The sequence below is a fragment of the Ictidomys tridecemlineatus genome, chromosome 2 (genome assembly GCF_052094955.1).
Source record: "Ictidomys tridecemlineatus isolate mIctTri1 chromosome 2, mIctTri1.hap1, whole genome shotgun sequence".
In the NCBI taxonomy this organism is placed as follows: Eukaryota; Metazoa; Chordata; class Mammalia; order Rodentia; family Sciuridae; genus Ictidomys; species Ictidomys tridecemlineatus.
Genome location: NC_135478.1, coordinates 52,476,875 through 52,499,017, shown reverse-complemented (window position 1 = coordinate 52,499,017; position 22,143 = coordinate 52,476,875). Strand labels below are relative to the sequence as shown.

Here is a 22,143-nt window from a genome sequence, read left to right as displayed (position 1 = left end):
CAGGTGCAAAATCAAACGCCTCCCCTCCCCGAGCTCTCTCCTTCATTCACTGTGCCCTGGCCCAGAGGTGGGTATTAAAACACTCAGATTTATCTTTGCTTTAACACAACTAATGAAGTCTTTATCATTTCGTAAAAAATAAATGAAAGTTTTTATTTCTATAATATGAAATGGACTTTTTAACTTTTGAAGGGAATGTGTAAAACATTTCTTTCTTTTATCCCTGCTTGGGGAGTTGTAATTGCATTTTAACTGGAGCTGTTTCGAGAACAATTTTAACCTTGAATTGCAAATGGGTTGGCTGGAAGTGTGTATAAATCATTTCAACTTAGTTTTTATTATAAAAGTATTACAGGGAGTAATTAGTTTTTAATCTGTCGCTTCAAATCAAAGAAAAGTTGAAACCTATTTGTGCCATTCCTGTGCAGCAAAGAGTCCTTGTGCACAAGATGTGGGGAGGGGACCTTGTGGCTCAAAGGATAGAAACAGAGGTAACAGAATTATGAACCATTAAAAGAACGATAAGCACAATCCTTTAAGAGGAGGGGTGTATAGTGTCAATTAAACAAAACCAGAGTCCATTATTAGGATGGTAAGAAACTCAAAGATAAACATTAAGATATTGAAATGTCTCACCCAAGGTCACAGAGACACTTTGGCTTCTCAACACATTTGAGGGAAGACAGGGCAGGTCCTGTTTTGTGTCCCTTTATTAAACCAGACAGGAAGGATGGGATATTAAATTCCCCATAGCCTGGAGCACCCAAAGTTTTACTGACTGAACCACAGCTAGCTGCAAAAATGATATCTGACAACAGCCAGGTACATGAGGAGCCAGGTCCCTCCTGTGGCCCCAGAGTGTTTTCCGAGAAGATAGTTATAGAAAGAAAGGGACTTCACCATCATTAACAAAGAAAGCTGTCTCTTTTGGATTAAAAATGGAATCTTCATGCCACTGTTCAGAAACCTTCTTTGTTCATATGCACCACACATCACACAGTGTTGGAAGAGAAGCTTCCTGAATTAAGGGACTCGCTGGTTGTCACGGCCTTGAGGTCAACCTTACAGTGTGACAATCCTCAGCCACACACAGCCATTCCATTAGTAATGTGGCTAGTCTACATTGAAATATTAATATTTGGGATATATTATTAAAAATTAATTTCACTTGTTGTCTATATTTTTTTCAACATGACTCTTAGAGAAAATAAAATTATGTGGTTTGCTTTACTTCTACTGAGCCAGGCTGCCCGACAGGCATGGGGATCATTTAAAAACAGTAACAAAACACAAAATTCACCTAATTATTTTCCAGATACATCCTCTGGATCCAAGCACTTGTATTTTATGTACACATCAACATTTGATCTTTCTTTTCTTTTCTTTTTTTTTTTTTTGTACCAGGGATTGAACCTGGGGCACTTAACCACAGAGCCATATAACCAGCCCTTTTTAATATTTCATTTTGAGACATGGTCTCTCCGAGTTGCTCAGGACCTCACCAAGTTGCTGAGGCTGAACTCCCAATCCTCCTGCCTCAGCCTCCTAGGCTGCTGGGATGACAGGTCTGTGCCGCTGTGCCTGGCCTATTTGATCTTTCTAATGCCTCCACTTCACCATTTTGTAGATAAGAAAAATGAGGCATGGGATAGTGGAGAAGATGAGTCACTTGGCCAAAGATCAGGTCCAGGAATGAGAGCAGGCAGTTTGTTGAAAACCTCTTTACTCTTATGACAGAGATAACTGGTTTAAAAGGGGTCATGTAAATAAACCTTTCCTATCTAGTTCAGCTTACCATTAGGGGAAAAGAAAAATCAAAGATTCAAGGGCAAACAAATTAGATATGTTCAGATTTCTTACTACCTTTATGATAGCAACCAAAACAGCACTTAAAATCCATGCTGGAGGAGATTACAGACCATGTCACATTTCCTACAGAAGCAATAGCCCAGCCCTAGGTGGGATGCATTGGGAAGGCTGCCAACCGGCCAAGAGCCATCCTTTAAGAACCCCTGTTCTAGAATCAAACAAATCCTAGAACACTGGACTCCAAGACAATCCTCTTCTCTGACTGATACCACAAGACCCAGGTGCTTGTCCTGGTCCTTTGACCTCCCATACCAACACTGAGGGTGCCGCCATTTTGTTTGGGTGCCAAGGTCACAGCATGATTTCATCCTGGTATTTACAGCTGATGGTTAGTGTGGTCATATTAGCCCATGCTGTCCACTGGCCAGCCAAGCCACTTTGGGATTCCCTTGACAATCCTGTAATTTCTGACTAGATAATCCCGCAACCCAGAGAGGCAAAATTCACTGACTAGAGCTGATTTAAGTGTCCAACTTGACTCACAAAAGAGAATGAAAGAGGACAGATAAGTATACTCTGCAAGGCTTCAAAGAAAGTCACGTCATAGGTGTCACCAGCCTGTGCAAGCACTGTATCTTAAGGGGCACTAACTCTCATCTCGATTACTTGCAGGCACCCCCCAGGGATGAAAGAGACAGAAGAGAGGGGACTGAGGCTTTAGGGGAACAGAGGAATGAAGGTCTAGGGATGTTTTCTTTCTGATGGAAGCAGACAGGGAATTCCTAACTACTTGGCTTCTCTGAATTGGCCGTTTGCCTTTCTGAAATGAACATTCTGTGCTAAACTTCAGAAAGAATACCGGCCATGTCAGGGTGGGAAGGCCTGAAGCCATATACGTGGATGGCTAATGCTTCCCTGTCCAAGGGCTGGCACAGCTGGGACCTCGTTGAAGGTAGCCAGCAGTTAGGCCACGTGAACACAGGTATCTCAACTCTTGGGAGAGAAACAGGGATGCTTGAGGTAGTACCCGGTGAGGCTAAATTAGGATAATTTGCAGTAAAGAAATTGGAGCTGAGTGCAGTGGTGCATGCCTGTAATCCCAGCGGCTCAGGAGGCTGAGGCAGGAGGATCGCGAGTTCCAAGCCAGCCTCAGCAATTTAGCAAGGCCCTCAGCAACTCAGTGAGACCCTGTCTCTAAATAAAATACCAAATAAGGCTGGGGCAATGGCTCATGGTCGAGGGCTCTCGAGTTCACTCCCCCCAAAAAAATTGGAAATAAAATATGACTACTTTATTTCTTTTGTTTCCTTGAAACAGCATGCCTTAGAGAAGTCATGTATTGGAAGGCAAAGAAAGTTCCAATATGTCTCCCCCTTGAGTATCACGGTGGTGGAGGTGGATGGGAGTGGTAAACAGGTATTTACAAAGAGCTTTCTACGAGCTCCAGCTACCAGATGCCAAAATGCTTCTAATGATGAATATTTAACCAGGAGGCCAAGCCCCAAACTGTGCCTTAAGTTTGCCCCTGTTCAATATCTACGATAGCATGTGTTAGTGCTCTTCAATTCTGTCTTGTCAAGGAACCCTTTACCTCAACTTTTTGTTTTTTAAACCTCATCCTTTACCTCAACTCTTACCAAAAAAGTAGCTAAATCTTTCTCTCCTTCACTGATTCTTTTCTTCAATACATCTTTCCTTCCTTCATTTTTTTCTTTCTTTGCAATCTAGGGATTAAACCAGGACTTTGCACAGGCTAGGCAAGTGCCAAACTGCATTTCTTTAACTTCCTTATCTCAAGCCTTGAAATCTTTGAAGATTTTTTTTTTTATCCTTTTAAAAAGGATCCCTTAAAAAATATTCTTCCTGGGGCTAGGGGGTGGCTCAGTGGTAGAGCACTTGTCTAGCATGTGTGAGGCACTGGGGTCGATCCTCGACATCACATATAAATACATAAAGGTCCACTGGCAACAAAGAAAATATTTTTAAAAAATTCTTTTCTTGGGCTGGGGATGTGGCTCAAGCGGTAGCGCGCTCGCCTGGCATGCGTGCGGCCCGGGTTTGATCCTCAGCACCATATACCAACAAAGATGTTGTGTCCGCCGAGAACTAAGAAATAAATATTAAATATTAAAAAATTCTCTCTCTCTCTCTCTCTCTCTTAAAAAAATTCTTTTCTCCCACCCTTGCAGAAGCAAATATTGCACTATAATCTTATTTATTCATTTATTTTCTAAGTAAAACAAGGATGGCTTCACCATTAGGAAGAAAACTTGTTTTTCTTGTTTCATTATCTCCCTATGGCTAGAAGATCCTGTTTGGAAGTCAAATTGCCAGGCCTTCCTTTCTCATCAGAGAGAAATGAAAATGACAACAACTCTCAAAGTGCAAAGGACCTCCAATGGCAGAAAGTACAAAGGAATGGGCGCCACACCACCTAATTTCATTGGGAAGGTAAAGAACTCTCCTGTCCCCATTTTCAGCTACAGAACCTGCCTCATTCATCCCTGGTATAGCCATGCTAGATGTCTTGGGACACTACCTGGTAACCTGGATGACTCACTGAAGGATGGTCACAGGACCCAAGGCCAGCCCACTAGTTGGTTGGCCATCATCTTCTTAATTGCTTCACACAGACCCAAACGAGTTAGTAGCTGCTAAATCTTGAGTTTAAAGGTCAACTGACATTAGGGCAATCACAGTGGCCCATAGAATCAAAAGAGAACAAGCTGGGCCAGGCATGGTGGCGCATGCCTATCATCCCAGCAGCTCAGGAGGCTGAGACAGGAGGATCGAGAGTTCAAAGCCAGCCTCAGCAACTTAGTGAGGACCTGAGCAACTCAGCGAGACCCTGTCTCCAAGAAAATACAAAACAGGGCTGGGGATGGGGCTCAGTGGTCAAGCGGCCCCGAGTTCAATCCCTGGTACCCGCCCCCCTCCACAAAAAAAAAAAAAAAAAAAAAGAGAGAGAGAGAACAAACTCAGAAACAGGGACCTGAATTTTGCAAAAGTAATGAATGAATCACAAAACTGCATTGGAAACTCCAAGGTTTAAGAGGCCCCATGAACTAGGCCTGTAATTCCCAATGACCCCTAGCAACTTAGCAAGACCCTGTCTCATGTAAAAAACAAAAAGGGCTGGGGATATGGCTCAGTGGTTAAGTGACCGTTGGGTTCAATTCCTGGTACCAAAAAAAGAGAGAAAGAAAGAGAAAGAGAGAGAGAGAGAGAGAGAGAGAGAGACAGACAGACAGACAGACACACACCTTGTGGTCCTTGTAAGACAGAACCTCGAGTTTCACCTTGTGATTATGGTCTTGCTCAGGATGAGACTCAATTGGCTTCATCTCAGAATGGCTTTCCTAGTGTTTCATTAACTCTTATTTGAGTTACTTTAAGTTGTACGTTTTCAAAAAAAAAAAAAAAAAAAGGCCCAAACAGAATCCTCCCCAACCCTCTGTCTCCCATTACATCTTCCCTGCCCTCTGCCCTGGCTAGGAGAATCTTTAGACTGTCCCCAATACCAGCCAGGCTGCAAGGGATCTTGCCGCCTGTGTCTGTCGCTGCATGACTGGTATTATTGCAGAATTCCAGAATTTCCCCCTCCTCTCCACAATGTCCCTATTCTTATCTGCAAAGTTGACAGGGTGAGGATGAGGGACTCATTTCTATAGAGGGCTCTGATAAGAACTTTCCATTTTTAGACAGTCCTGGTTGCTGAAAGTCCAACTCACTTTTTTCCAAATCCCACCCATTGTTCCTAGCTCTGTTTTCCAGAATTATGCACAAGAAATCCCACTCTTTTTCTGTCTTGGTGCATGCTGAATTTTTAACAACATGTGCTTTCCAAGAATTCTCACCTTCTATCTATTAATCCTGATGAGGTAATTTAAAGGCCCCTCTCTCTGCCTATGGCTCTCATTCTCCGGGCAATGCCCCAACTCCATTTCTGTTTCATCCATTTTCACCTGCAGCTGGCGACTCAGCCTAACCCTCCCTTCCTGTGAGATGTGTGCTAATCACAGAGGGAGGCAAGACAGGACAGAGGTCAGAAACATTGGGGGTTCTGGAATCCGACAAAGCCAAGCCTGGCTTCTGGCTTTATCATTCATTAACCATAATTCCTCGAGCATGTCACCTGACCTTTCCTGTACCTCCATGACCTTGTGTGCCACGTGAGTGGGGTCCATCTCTCAGTGCTGCTTTGCTACAGGCTAAGTTGAAATATGTAAAGTGCTTACTGAAGTCCATGGCATTCAGAAAGCACTTAGTCAAGGAAGTTTTATTCCATTTCTTTATGTAATTGGTATTTTCATCTCTCTGAGCTATGGGTAGGCTCAGTGGTCAGAACTTGGGGAACAGATACCATGGCTGGGTTACCAGCTGTGTGACCCAAGGCATATCTGCAAAGTCTCCTCTGAACAATGAGGTGCAAAGAGGATCCTTTGCATAAGGCTGTTGTTCATGAAGTTTAATTGGGTTAACAAAAAATTTAAGAGACTCTGGAAAAACATTTCGTAGGCCAGGCGCGGTGGCCCACGCCTGTTTTCCCAGCTGAGGCAGGAGGATCATGAGTTCAAAGCCAGCCTCAGCAAAAGCAAGGCCCTAAGCAACTCAGTGAGACCCTGTCTCTAAATAAAATGCAAACTAGGGCTGGGGATGGGGCTCAGAGGTCGAGCGTCCCCGAGTTCAGTCCCGGCTACCAAATCCAAACCAGAGATCATTTTGGATGATGGTAACTGCGTCTTTCCAGATCTCAGGCCGGCCATCTTTCTTCCCAAGCTCCCCTCACTGGCAGCCAAGAAACCATATTTTACATTTGACTTTCCTTGGTTTCAAAAACAAGTCTGACTGAAATAACGAAAAAAATCCATGAAAAGAAAAGAAACAAGAAAATAAAAAAGTCCTGACTGGTGACATGCAAGGACGTCGGGCAGCCACATGGGTACAGGAGAGGGGAACAGGGGACCCCGGGGTGGACACCCACCTGGTGGTAAGAGATGGGGACGGGCTTCCGGAAGACGATCCACTCCACGATCTCGCTACAGGGCGGGGTGGTCAGGGAGCCCGTGTAGCGATAGTAACTGCCCAGGGACGCGGGCAGGAGGTCTCGCAGGACAAAGGGATCCAGAAAGGTCTCCTTCTCTGTGGAAAAGAGGCAGGAGATGGTGAGAGCCGCCATGCCACAAAAGTGACCACGCCCTCCCCGCTGGTTGGCGCCACCCCCCCACCAAGGAGACCATGTCCTCCCCACAGGTTGGCGCCACCCCCCACCAAGGTGACCACGCCCTCCCCACTGGTTGGCGCCACCCCCACACCAAGGTGGCCACGCCCCCCGGCTGGTTGGCGCCACGTCACCAGCCCTGAGAAGCATTGGTTCTGGAGTCAGCCGGGGCCTCAGACACCAAGGCCGCGTTTCCCAGAGTGTGTTCTGAGGACATAAGGACCACGCTATGCTTCGTAAAGAATAGATTCTGCTGGGTGCAGTGGCCCTACGCCTGAAATCCCAGCAACTTGGGAAGCAGAGGCAGGAGGATCAAGTTTGAGGGAGGCCAGCCTCAGCAACTTAGTAAGAGGGGTGGGACAACTGGATCAAATGGTGGTTCCATTCCAAGTTTGCTGAGGAATCTCCATACTGCTTTCTAGAGTGGTAGCATTAGTTTGCAGTGAATGCATAAGTGAACCTTTCCCCCATATCCTCACCAACATTTTTTTTAAAACATATGTATTTTTCAGTTGTAGTTGGACACAATACCTTCATTCCATTCATTTATTTTTTTGTGGTGCTGAGGATCAAACCCAGGGCTCCCCATGTGCTAGGCGAGCGCTCTACCCCTGAACCACAATCCCAGCCTCCTCACCAACTTTTATTGTTATTTGTATTCTTGATAATTGGCATTCTGACTGGAGTGGGATGAAATCTCAGTACAGTTTTAATTTGCAAAGAGATGACACTTAAGGTGAGACCCAGCAATGATGCCTCATGAAAACTATGAGAAAATAAGGTACAGTCTGGATTAGTATCTGGCCAAAGTCACAGAGCAATTAAGAAGCACAGTTGGGATACAAGCCAGGTATTTTATTATTTTTTAAATATATTTTTTATTGGTTGTTCAAAACATTATAAAGCTCATGATATATCATCTTTCATACATTTGACTCAATTGGGTTATGAACTCCCATTTTTACCCCAAATACAAATTGCAGAATCACATCGGTTACACACCCACATTTTTACATAATGGCATAGTAGTGACCTTTGTATTCTGCTACCATTCCTATCCCCTACTATCCCCCTCCCCTCCCCACCCATCTTCTCTCTCTACCCCATCTGCTGTTGTTCAATTCTCTCTCGTTTCCCCCTCTTTCCCCTCACATCCTCTTCTATGTAATTTTGTGTAACATTGAGGGTCTTCTACCATTTCCATATGCTTTCCCTTCTCTCTCCCTTTCTCTCCCCCCACTCGTCTCCATTTAATGTTAATCTTTTCCTCATGCTCTTCCTCCCTGTTCTGTTCTTAGTTGCTCTCTTTATATCAAAGAAGACATTTGGTATTTGTTTTTTAAGGATTGGCTAGCTTCGCTTAGCATAATCTGTTCTAATGCCATCCATTTCCCTGCAAATTCTATGATTTTGTCATTTTTTTATTGCTGCGTAGTACTCCATTGTGTATAGATGCCACATTTTTTTTATCCATTCATCTATTGAAGAGCATCTAGGTTTGTTCCACAGTCTAGCTATTGTGAATTGTGCCGCTATGATCATTGATGTGGCAGTATACCTATAGTACGCTCTTTTAAGATCCTCAGGGAATAGTCCCAGAAGGGCGATAGCTGGGTCAAATGGTGGATCCATTCCCAGCTTTCCCAGGAATCTCCATACTGCTTTCCAAATTGGCCTTACCAATTTGCAGTCCCACTAGCAGTGTACAAGTGTACCCTTTTCCCCACATCCTTGCTAACACTTATTGTTACTTGACTTCATAATGGCTGCCAATCTTACTGGAGTGAGATGGTATCTTAGGGTGGTTTTGATTTGCATTTCTCTGACTGCTAGAGATGGTGAGCATTTTTTCATGTACTTGTTGATTGATTGTATGTCTTCCTCTAAGAAGTGTCTGTTCAGGTCCTTGGCCCATTTGTTGATTGGGTTATTTGTTTTCTTATTGTTTAATTTTTTGAGTTCTTTGTATACTCTGGATATTAGGGCTCCATCTGAAGTGTGAGGAGTAAAGATTTGTTCCCAGGATGTAGGCTCCCTATTTACCTCTCTTATTGTTTCTCTTGCTGAGAAAAAACTTTTTAGTTTGAGTAAGTCCCATTTGTTGATTCTAGTTATTAACTCTTGTGCTATGGGTGTCCTATTGAGGAATTTGGAGCCTGACCCCACTGTATGTAGATTGGAGCCAACTTTTTCTTCTATCAGACGCTGTGTCTCTGATTTGATATCAAGCTCCTTGATCCATTTTGAGTTAACTTTTGTGCATGGAGAGAGACAGGGATTCAATTTCATTTTGTTGCATATGGATTTCCAGCTTTCCCAGCACCATTTGTTGAAGATGCTTTCCTTCCTCCATTGCATGCTTTTAGCTCCTTTATCAAATATAAGAAAGTTGTAATTTTGTGGATTGGTTTCTGTGTCCTCTATTCTGTACCATTGGTCCACCTGCCTGTTTTGGTACCAGTACCATGCTGTTTTTGTTACTATTGCTTTGTAGTACAGTTTGAAATCTGGTATCGCTATACCTCCAGATTCACACTTCCTGCTTAGAATTCCTTTTGCTATTCTGGGTCTTTTGTTTTTCCATATGAATTTCATGATAGCTTTATCTATTTCTACAAGAAATGCCATTGGGATTTTAATTGGCATCGAATTAAACCTAGAAAGAGCAAAACAACAGCAAATGTAGTTAAAGACAAGAAATAATTAAAATTAGAGCAGAAACCAACGAAATTGAAACAAAAAAAAACCATTGAAAAAATTGAAAAAACTAAAAGTTGGTTCTTTGAAAAAATAAATAAGATCGACAGGCCCTTAGCCATGCTAACGAAGAGAAGAAGAGAACTTAAATTACTAACATACGGGATGAAAAAGGCAATATCACAACAGACACTACAGAAATACAGAAGATAATTAGAAAGTATTTTGAAACCCTATATTCCAATAAAATAGAAGATAGTGAAGATATCGATAAATTTCTTAAGTCATACGATCTGCCCAGATTGAGTCAGGAAGACACACACAATTTAAACAGACCAATAACAAAGGAAGAAATAGAAGAAGCCATCAAAAGACTACCAACCAAAAAAAGCCCTGGACTGGATGGGTATACAGCGGAGTTCTACAAAACCTTCAAAGAAGAATTAATACCAATACTTTTCAAGCTATTTCAAGAAATAGAAAAAGAAGGAGCTCTTCCAAATTCATTCTATGAGGCCAACATCACCCTGATCCCGAAACCAGACAAAGACACTTCAAAGAAAGAAAACTACAGACCAATATCTCTAATGAACTTGGATGCAAAAATTCTCAATAAAATCCTGGTGAATCGAATACAAAAGCATATCAAAAAAATTGTACACCATGATCAAGTAGGATTCATCCCTGGGATGCAAGGCTGGTTCAATATACAGAAATCAATAAATACTATTCACCACATCAATAGACTTAAAGACAAGAACCATATGATCGTCTCGATAGATGCAGAAAAAGCATTCGACAAAGTACAGCATCCCTTTATGTTTAAAACACTAGGAAAACTAGGGATAACAGGAACTTGCCTCAACATTGTAAAAGCTATATATGCTAAACCTCAGGCTAGCATCATCCTAAATGGAGAAAAACTGAAGGCATTCCCTCTAAAATCTGGAACAAGACAGGGATGCCCTCTATCACCACTTCTATTCAATTTAGTTCTTGGAACACTAGCCAGAGCAATTAGACAGACAAAAGAAATTAAAGGCATAAAAATAGGAAAAGAAGAACTTAAATTATTGCTATTTGCGGACGACATGATCCTATACCTAGAAGACCCAAAAGGGTCTACAAAGAAACTACTAGAGTTAATAAATGAATTCAGCAAAATGGCAGGATATAAAATCAACACGCATAAATCAAAGGCATTCCTGTATATCAGCAACAAAACTTCTGAAATGGAAATGAGGAAAACCACTCCATTCACAATATCCTCAAAGAAAATAAAATACATGGGAATCAACCTAATAAAAGAGGTGAAAGACTTATACAATGAAAACTACAGAACCCTAAAGAAAGAGATAGAAGAAGATCTTAGAAGATGGAAAAATGTACCCTGTTCATGGATAGGCAGAACTAACATCATCAAAATGGCGATACTACCCAAAGTTCTCTACAAGCCAGGTATTTTAATACCCAGGACTGCACTGATCTGATTAAAGGAGCTAAATAAAGTTAATTGGAAGAAAATCTAAAAGTGAAGGAGAGTATTTTAGACAGTGGTAACAATATGTGCAAAGGCCCCGAGGCAGATAGGAATTGTGTAATAAAGATTGGGCACTATCTTATAATTCTCCCAAGCAGGCTCAGTAGATCATCCAGCTTCCTTCACAACTCAGAGAAAGTTCTAGTTCCTACTTGGATCTCTGGAGATGGAATCCTAAATTTAAATCTGTGACTCTGTCTTCATGCCTGTTAAAAATGCATTAAGACTATTAGAGTCCTGCTAATGCTTTGCCTTGGCTCCTAAACAGCTTCTACTATAGCTCCCAGGACTCTCCCGGGGGACCTCACAGGTACTTCTGTACCTGTGCCTATTGGAATATTTTTTTTCCAAGCTTCATACCTCTCCCTCATCTTCCATCTTTCATGCAGATGAATCAGCGCAGGTATCTGGCCCAATGCGTCCCGAGGCTAAAGATGTCTATGTAACTGGAGGATGATACAAAAACCCTAATAGAAATCGACTCTATCAGAACGACTGTAATTCCCCTTTGAAAGAGATGAGCTGGACAGGACAAGACTTAAGGTTGATTTGCACTTTACTATATGTGCTAAGGCATGATTCTATTTATTGGCCGCAAACATTTAAACAGTACTTTCTCTTTTTGGTACTGGGGACTGAACCCAAGGGCACTCAACCACTGAGCCACATCCCCAGACCTTTTTATATTTTATTTAGTGACAGGGTCTTTCTGAGTTGCTTAGGGCCTCACTCACTTTTCCTGAGGCTGACTTTAAACTTGTGATCCTCCTGCCTCAGTCTCCAGAGCCACTGGGATCACAGGTGTGTGCCACCACATGTGGCTTTAAACAGCACGTTCTATATGAGCCAGGTCCCACTGTAAAAGCTTTTTACATTTTAACTTATTTGATATTCAGTATAACTTCACCAAGTTTGTCCTAGGATCATTCCCAATTCACAGAGCCCAAAACCAGGTATTTATGTTTACAATCCCTGACCTTCATAATCCACATCACTATGCTCTCCAACTTTCCAGATGTGGGCTTTAGGGCACAGAAAAGTGACACAATGAGGCCCATGGTCACACGTGAGCAGTGGAGTAGTAATAGCTGTGATTCACAAACCTTCAAAAGCAAAGCTGATTCTTGTAGAGGTTTTTGCTACATTTTTTTTAAAGGAAAATTTAAGTATTAACTAAAAGATGCAAAAGTCTTCAAATCACAGGGGCCCATAATCAGGACGACCACGCCAGTTTCTGTTGGATCAAAGGTTGCAAACAGCGGGACTATGCCTCCACCCACTGGCAAGGCTGGGCTTTAATTTAACCCTGGAACCAGCAGCCTACTGAGGGGGGAATCTCCAGGAGCGCACATGGCTTGGCTGGGAGAAGAAAATATTCTGGCCTTAGCTAAAGCCTCCGTACTTCCAGGGCTGTGTAAATAGCCAACAGGAATCCTGAAGCTCTCAGAGGGTGCAGGGGGCTTGGCACCACGAGTGCACACCTGCAACCTTCCCATCTCCCTGGTGGCAGGTGAAGCTGGTGTCACACTGCAGCACACAAATCTGCCTTAGGGTCCGTGGCTCCAAACCAAAGGAGCAGAACAATCTGAGGTGTTTTCCCCCAGGGCCACATCCACAAGCCCTGGTGAGCCCTCCAGAAGCAGCAGACAACCCCTGCAGAGGGCGGGGGCTTGCAGCAGAGCTCCCAGGACCACACCCCCCTCCAGGAGGCCACCAGGCTGAAGAGCATCAGCAGGGGAGACTCCCTTTCAAAGGGGAACGTGGGTACAGCAGGATCAGACTTGCAAATAATGTTCCTTCACTGGGCAGGAAACAGGAAGTGAGACCCCTGTGTGAATGCAGGAGAGCTCTGGAGGCAAGGTACAGGCTTCCACTCATTGAGTGCAATCAGGCTGGGCACCATGGCTTGTGCCTGCAATCCCAGTGGCTCAGGAGGCTGAGGCAGGAGGATTGTGAGTTCAAAGCCAGCTTCAGCAATTCATTGAGGCCCTAAGCAACTCAGGGAGATCCTGTCTCTAATTTTATATATATATGGGGTGGAGATGCGGCTCAGTGGTTAACCGTCCCTGGGTTCCAATGCCTGGTTACCCCCACCACCCCTCTGACCAAAAAAAAAAAAAAAAAAAAAAAAGCTCAGATGGATGAGTGACAGGATGGGAGACCCAGACTGGGGGAGAGGAAGAGGGCCTGGCTTCAATGCTTCCTCATACCACCACCATTGTTAGTATGGATTTTAGAACTCTGTGATTCACAAAACGGCTTGCGCTGCCCCAGGGAGCCCACATTAGAAGTCCAGCACCTCTAAGAGCTCAGGGCACAGCCACTATGGCTGAGGCTCAGTTGGGGACCCAGGGACACTTTGAAAAGCACCAATTTAGTCAAATTCTTTTAACTTTGGAGCTGGGAATAAAAGACCAGGGGGAACTAACAGACCTAACGTCAGAAATTCAAGAATGCAGACTTGAATGGAATTCTTGCTTTACGGAAACCACTGAGGACCTGGAACACGGGACCAGCGGCCCATGTCACCCAGAGCTGCACGTGGAGTCTAGCCACCACCTGACCTCATTCCTATCCTAATTATGTATAATTATTCTTCCTCTTATCCAACAAGGTCTTGCCCTGTACTTCCTTGCTTGCTTTGTGAGTATGTATTTTTTATCAACTGCATAACTAGTGCACACACACTGTGTCTGCTATATTCTCCATCGGCCTCAGCAGGCCTGGTGGGAGTTTTCTTTGCTAAATCTCTAGCAAGAGTTTTGGAACCAACTGATATTTAACAGCTGTGTGACTTTAGGCAAAGGCCTTAACATCTCTGAGCTTCTTCTTCGATCTGTACAAAACGGCAATGATGAGAACATGTATCCCTTAGGGTGCCTGTGCCAATTAAGGAGCTAATTGATGTAAGGGGCTTAACACAGTGCCTGGCTCGCTGTAAGCCTTGATTTGTGAAGGCAAGCGCGCGCCTGAGAACAAGCCCAGATGAATCACAAGCTGGCTTGCTCTGTTTTAAACCAGGGATTAGCAAACATTTTCTGTAAAGCATCACATAGTAAATATTTTAGGCTTTGCAGGCAAGAGGCAAAAATCAAAGACGCTGTGTAGGTACTTACATAACTAACCCACTTCTATAATATTAACAATATTCAAAACGCTAATAACAACTGAGGGCAATCTTCAAAATACATGTCCCCTTAAGAAGAAGAATAGAATTCTTTTGGGGAAAAAGCATTTCACTTAACTAGGGCACAAATGTAAAAACTATTCTTTTCCAGCGGCTCAGGAGGCTGAGACTTGGAGGATCGAGAGTTCAAAGCCAGCCTCAGCAACAGCGAGGCGCTAAGCAACTCAGCGAGACCCTGTCTCTGAATAAAATACAAAATAGGGCTGGGGATGGGGCTCAGTGGTTAAGCGCCACCGAGTTCATTCTTTGGTACCAAAAACAAAACAAAACAAAACAAAATTATTCTTAGCTCAGAGTCATATAAAAATAAGCTGTGGAATGGATCTGGGCTTCAGGCCCATACCTACTTCAACCTGAGTGTGGTAGGAAGGAGTGTCAGATGTTCAAAGGTCACCTTGATAAGCCACAGCCAGTCTTGGGGGCAAGGGAAGGAGGGCCACCTGTCTGGGCTCTGTGGTCATTCAATGATCATGTGTTTTGAGAACAACATACTAAGATTACAGAATTAACTCTTGAGGTGTTTCTGCTCCTTGGTTTTTCTGAGTGCAAGCAGGACATCGGTGTGTAGTGGTGATCTTTCTGAAAATTCCAAGTCCTGCTGGGGTACACAGAGGCCTCACTCTACATTAGGGGCAGCTTCTGAAATGGTAGCCCTGAATTCCCAGTACTGCCCATTAAGTCTGCTCAACTACCTGGACCCAAGACGGAGACCTCTGAGGACAGGCCCAGGGAAGGAGGAGGAACAACCTTTCAATGCTTAAGGCAGATCATCGTCATAAACGTAGACATTACAAAACAGAGATGCTAGAGCCAAGCCCTGTGGATCTGAATCCTGACCAGTCCACTTAAAGGTCTGACCTACAGGGCTGGGGTGGCTCAGTGGTAGAGCATTTGCAGAGCATGTGTGAGGCACTGGGTTCGATCCTCAGCATCACATAAAAATCAATGAATGAATGAATGAATAAAAGTTATTGTGTCTATCTACAAGTAAAATAATTTTTTTTTTTTAAAAAAAAGTGTCTGACCTACAATAAGTTACCAAACTTCTCTGTAACTTTTTTTCTTCACCTGTCAAATGGGATGGCAATACCCACCTCCTAGGGAAGTTCTATTAAATAAGTTAGGAGACATTAGGAGAGTACCTGGCAGGGAGTACATGTACAGATGTGCTGTATTAAATAAATCCTGTTATGCTGCATGTGGTGGTGCAAACCCATAATCCCAGCAGCTCAGGAGGCTGAGGCAGGAGGATTCCAAGTTCAAGGTCAGCATCAGCAACTCAGAGGGAGACCCTGTCTCTAAATAAAATATATAAAAAAGCTGGGGTTGGGGCTCAGTGGTACAGAGCTAGATTCAACCCCCAGCACCCAGGAGAGTAAATAAGTAAATAATTCCCATTACAAAAGGCTAGTGGGTCTCCATATCCATCCAGATAAGAGCATTCCTCCCCCAATCCTAATTAGCAATTCGAATTCCAAACATGCCTATTCCAGCCACTTACCAGTTGGGAAAAATATTTGAAACACTCTACTTATACCACCATTCATGCATTATGCCATAATTAGCAGGTACTGTGCATTCCTAGATAAAAGAATTGAAAAGGAATGAATCTCATCTTCCACACGTTCGAGGATCCTGGGTGCTGTATGCAGACAATATTATATTTTAATAATTAATTGTTCATCAAAGGAAAAGATGAGGAACGAGGACGTTAAATTCAAAGTTATTCAAATTATGAGGATGAATAATGCATGGCTTTTATATTAAATACACACTGTATGAAGTAGTCTGAGACTCACCCAACTCCTTCTTTCATTTTTAAGCATTTTGAACGACAATGTGAATAATCAGCCAGGGGAGGTTTATTTGGCAAAGGAATACCTTATTTGAATGCAAACGGGGTCTATCTGAAGATGATTAAATTTTTCTTATCAATTAGGAAATTCCGTCTGAGGGCTTCAACGTCGTTGGTCAACCCTTCCACCCAGCTCGGCCCTGCTATCTCCGCAGTTTCCTTTCCACATTAAATTCTATCTGGCTGATTCTGTTCAATCTTCTTTCTGAGAGCAGTGCCAGGAGGCAATTTTTAATTAAAGAAAATTTGAAAGATTCAAACATGCGTAATTGGATTAAAAATGTGATCATTAAAACATTAGATGATAATCATCTGATTGATTGCATTTTTTTTCCAGTGTGTTAATAACTTAATATTCTCAATGCTTTGGTTGCAATAGGCAAAGAGAAGGCTCTTGATAAAACGCGGTGCACAGTCGATATACAGAAGAACCTGCAGGGTCATGAAGAATGTGCTAAGACCCCCAATACAAATGCATACACAGTCATCAATGTAGTACCCTGGAAGGGATTTGGACAGAATATGGGCACTCCAAGTGGAGAAAATGAACATCACTCTCAATTTCGGGAAATGGCATTGGAGGCCAAGCTTCTGTTTTTAGCACAAGGATTGTTTAGTTTAATCAATGTCTCCTCCCTGGCCCCTGCTTTTTATGTGTGGATTTTTATTTATTTTTTTTTTAAAGAAAAAGCAATTTATTTTTCCTTAAAGGCTTAAGATCATTCAGGCTCGTCCACATCTCCTTTCTGATTCTTAGGTACAGCCAACTTGGCCTCTGGGTTCCATGAGTGTACTACCCCAGGGCCTTTGCACTGGCTCTTGGCTCTACCTCTTCCATTCATGGCTGGGGTCAGGATTCATGCACCTTTGCTGCTGGCAACATCTTGGTATGTGAATGTCACTTTTCTTCTGGTTTAAATCCTGGCTGCAGTGGGGAAGCAAGAGGGCCTGTAGCCACCTGGGAAAACAGGCAGAGAAAGGCTAGTGAACAGAGCTCGCTCCTCCTGTGTGTGGCTGGGCAGCCACAAGTCAGAGGAAAGAGAGAAGGAATAGTCTCAAACCCCCAACTGAACAGGTTCAAGGATGCTAATCACCAGCTGGGTAAGTATAATTGATAATTTGGCTAAAAAACGTGAAAAGGTCATGGAATGGGGGGGGGGGGAGAATACACTAGACACGGGTCGGCAGCTCTAGGCTGAGTCTAGACCTGCCACTCACGCACTGTGTGACCTGGGGCAGTCCTGGGCTGACAGCTGGCGACAGGAGGGCAGGCTAGGCATAGACAGGAAGCAGGAAATACGGACACAAGGGCCTGAGGACTAGAACCTGGGGTTTAGGATCGTGGCACTGGGGAGGCTGGAAAATAGGAGATTGTAATTAAGATGGGGCAGGGGCCCCCCCAGGGGAGCCTGGGAGGAGGGAATTTATGATCTACATACAAGCAACAATGTCGGGTCTGTGTAACTGGTTGCTCATTATCAGAGCGTGTTTCCTAAGGAGCATGAGATGGGAGGGAAAATGGGGCTGTCCCGGGTCCAAGGAGCAGGCTTCTATAAGGCTCCATGGTACCAGGAACAGGTACCAGGCTTAGGTCATGACCAGGTGTCACTCGGGAAATCCCCCAAGAGTCACAGAGAAGTGGAGGATGTCAAAGGGACTAGGGAATAAACAGAGTCAGGAGAGACTGGGACTTTGGTGTCCTCAAAGGATACTGGTTCCAATTCATTTTAGAAACAAAGGAAATGAGGTTAGAGAGGGAAAGAGACTGCCCCAAACCACACAGCGGCCTGAGGAAGGATTCTGGGTCTCCATTGCCCAGCCCTGGGCTCTTTCTAGTGCCTCACTTTAGACCCCTGGGCTCTTGGTGGCTCATCTGCAGAAGATGTAAACATGATCAGCTCAGTGAAGACTTAGAACTTAAAAAAACAAAACAAACAAACAAATAAACAAAACCAGAAAATGAATCTTGACACTGCTCCACTTGAAGTCTTGCAGAGCCTTCTCAGTTCATTTAGGATGAAACCTAAACTCCTCACCATGGCCCTGAGGTCCTGTCTACCTCTGTGCAGGGTCTCTCCCCGTCTCCCCGTGGCTGCCCACTTGCTCTCTCTGCCTGCAGGGCTCTCCCTCCCACCATCTCATGGGTGACATCTTAGCATCTGGGTCTCTGCTCACCACTGCCTGAACATCCACCCGAGGGATGTCCCCTCTGCTGTCAACTACCTACGTCCACCTACTCCATTCATTTCCTTTGCTGCTTCCATTAACTTGTTTACTGTCTACTCCAACAGCCCAATTACTGCACCAGGGCCAAGGCCTCTGTGTATACCTAGCAGCTAAAATACTCTGTTCCTAGAACAAAGGAGGTACCAAACCGACATAAGAGAGGGGAAGAAAATGCACATAGTAGCAGTTGGTGCATTTAAAATAACCCCAAATCCAAGATCCTCCATTTCTTCAGTATCTAAGTCAACACTAGTCACAAGATGGTTCGCTATTTCAAAATTCATCGATAAAAGTTGCTCATTAAACAATGACTTGATAGGAACTCAAAGATGCATCCCGATTTTAGAACTGCGAAGAGAAAGACTTGCAAGGACAGATGAGAATCATATAAGGATAGGATTCAAAAGGTTTAATGACCTAAGGTCTCATTGCTTTTATAAGTCTAGAAGAAGTGGGGTCCAGAGCTTGTCCTATGTGACTGTGGTGAAAGATGCTCCCAGGAGCAGGCAGACACATTGATTCTCATCTGTTGATAAAGACTAGGTTTTCCAAGATGGGTGTGGTGGTGCACATCTGTAAACCTAACAGCTCAGGAGGCTGAGGCAGGAGGATTGAGAGTTCAAAACCAGTCTCAGCAATTTAGCAAGGCCCTAAGCAACTCAGTAAGATCCCATCTCTAAATAAAATACAAAAATAGGCTGGGCATGTGGCTCGATAGTAGAGTGCTTTTGAGTTCAATCCCTGGCATGCCCCCCACCACCACACACCAAAAAAAAAAAAAAAAAAAAAGACTGGGTTCACCAGCCTCAGTTTACCCTTCACTGGCCTGGACCCCAGGACTCCATCCCACACAGTGGAATACACAGCAGTTTTCCTTTGCCCAGTTTATACTTCTGGTGCAGGAACTGGGTGCCAGGCCCTGCCCTGACCTTTCTCTACATGAGGTCTCATAACTTAGGGAACAGGTCGAAATCTTCTCAGAGGTGCTGAGAACTCCCTCAAGGTCACGGCTAAACAGACCCAGGCTTAATTTGTAGTCTGTGGAAGTGGTTAATAGCGGTCTCTTACCAGGCCGGGGCTCTATTACATACAGCAGGAGCACATCTCCTGACTGACACCCAGCATAGTGCTTTATAGAGCAGGTCCTTTATAAGAGCTGAAAGAAATGAATCGAACCAAAGCGCTAAGAAACTCTTAAGTCAAAAGCGGGCAAACTATGGCTTATGGGCCAGATTTGGCCTCATGCCCATTTTTGTAAATTAAGTTTTATTGGAACATAGCCATGCCTGTTTATGTATCGTCTGGCTGCTTTGGGACTAGAAACACAGAGTTGTTGGGGGAAAAAAAGAGAAATATACAGCTGGCAAAGTCTAAAATATTTGCTATCAGTCCCTTTCAGAGAAAATTTGTTGATCCCTGCTTCTATACAAAGAGCAGGCAGCAACCAGAAATATCATTTGAAGTCAGACACAGTAGTGCAGGCCTGTAAGTCCCCTGGCTTGGGAGGATGAGGCAGGAGGATCGTGAGTTCAAAGCCAGCCTCAGCAACTTAGCAAGGCCCTAAGCAACTCAGGGAGACCATGTCTCTAAATAAAATACAAAGCAGGGCTGGGGATGTGGCTCAGGGGTTAAGTGCCCCTCAGTTCAATTTCTAGTATCAAAATAATAATAATAATAATAATAATAATAATAATAATAATAATAATAATAATAACAACAACAATAATAATATAAAGAAGAAAGAAATGTCATTTGAGTATCCATAGGGCAAACTATATGTGGAGGGAGAAGCCTAGAACTTGCTTTTGCTTCTAAGAAAGTCTCCACCAGTGTGCAGTGAATTGAAACTCTATTCTCACCTTCTCCACAGCTACAGTCTGGAGAAAATTTCCAGAGGCACAAATAACTAGTGTGGTTATGGGTCTAGGCAAGGGTCTTGGGGAGAGCAAGCCCTCCTGACAAATCAAATCCTTGGCCAGTGAAATGGTGCACACCCATAATTCCAGCCACTCGGGAGGCTAAGGCCCTAAGCAACTCAGCAAGATCCTGTCTCTAAACAAAATATAAAAAGGGCTGAAAGGGCTGGGATGTGGCTCAGTGGTTAAGCACTCCTGGGTTCAAACCCTGGTACCAAAAAATAAAAAATCAGATAGCCAAATTCAAGTGCCCAGAAGTACAGTCCAAGTCATGACATAACCCATTGTGCTAATTTCAATGACATCGAGCTTCCCCGACTTTATTAATGGTTTCCATTGACCAAGTGTGGCATTTTCATATGAGAGTTGGTATGTGAATAAAATATAGGTTAGCATCAATATTTCCAAGGAGAAAGCACACGAAGGTCACCATCTTGTTAACAACTAAGGAAATGAATGTGACATTTAAATGACATGAAGTCCTACATGGTCACAACCCCACTATCCCCACGGAGCAGTTCCAGGGTCTTCCCCACTCTGCCCGACCAGGTTCTGGCGACCACCCCGGACATGATGTGTGCATTCTTTCAGTTCACTTTTGACACCAAATGAGTTAATTCACAAAGGAGACCTAAGATGCACAAGAATCAAGTGATTTTGACAATAACCTGGAAGCCAGTCGATGCTGGCGCAGCAGAGGAGAAAGAAAATAATACATCTCCAAGTCCTAAAAAAAAAAAAAAAAAAAAAACTGGATCCAAAACGTGGCTACATTGCAAGAGCTGAGGGAAATGAGCTCATCTCACTGAAATCTCAGTTCACCCATCGACACAACGGGACTGAGAATGCTTATCTCACTGTGTGCTGCTGGGATGGACAGGCCTGTTTACAGGGCACCTGGGGGGCTGCTTCTTCCTTTCACCCACTTTCTTGTTTTGTTTGCTCTTTCCCTGGATAGCAAAAGAAGAGAAATCCCCAGGATAAGCCGTTAAGGTTGCACTATTATTACAGTGGGCAAAACACACAGAGGTTAAGCGGTTTGTGCGGACTGTACCATTAGTTCAGATCAGGAATGATATTGAAAACCAGAACCTATGTTCTGGGCCACTGGACAGTGCCTCTCCTATACCAAGGTGACATAAAGAGAGCATAAAATCAAGGAAACAAACCATCTCTGTATCCCCAAGTACTTAGCGAGGACCTTTGCAGTAGACTCCTGAAGATGTATTTTAAAATCCTCTGTGCTTCACATTTTGTTAAAGCAAACAGGAGAAGGCATCTTCCTGGCCTCCCCTAACCATGTTCAAATAATAAACTATTAACAAAGAATGCTGGATGGGTGAGAACCGGCCCCAGATTCAAATCAAACTTAAAAGGAATCACTTCTGAAGTCTTTTTATGTCTTGACGTTACTGTGAACAATGCTATAAATGATAATAGAAGTTACACAGCATCCTATTTCCTGGCCTTGGCTAAGGAAAGAACTGGAAATAGCTCACAAGTATGGTCATGATTCTGATACACCGAAATCCAGGAAACTGTGGAAATGGCTTAGGTCTGCCTGTTTCTAGAAGATTTTGAGATCAAAAGTGTTCCGATAAGTATCAGTCCTTCCTGGATCCGTTTGAAAGGGTAAGAGCCAAAGCATTGGAGACCAGGTACCGCCTATTTACAGCACACTTCAGGAAAGTT

General features: G+C 43.6%; 1 protein-coding gene across 3 annotated transcripts in view; it reads right to left on the bottom strand.

Moving 5' to 3' along the window:
• The window catches only part of Ptprg (protein tyrosine phosphatase receptor type G), a 707,393-nt gene that overhangs the window by 130,378 nt on the left and 554,872 nt on the right, over positions 1 to 22,143 (bottom strand). For 2 of the 3 annotated variants that reach the window (XM_078038562.1, XM_078038563.1), the window contains exon 7: positions 6,794 to 6,951. In XM_078038562.1, the coding sequence (XP_077894688.1) occupies positions 6,794 to 6,951 (158 nt within the window). Of the gene's footprint in view, positions 1 to 5,072; positions 5,173 to 6,793; positions 6,952 to 22,143 lie in introns of those variants that run through there. The other variant, XM_078038564.1, reaches the window with a different exon arrangement.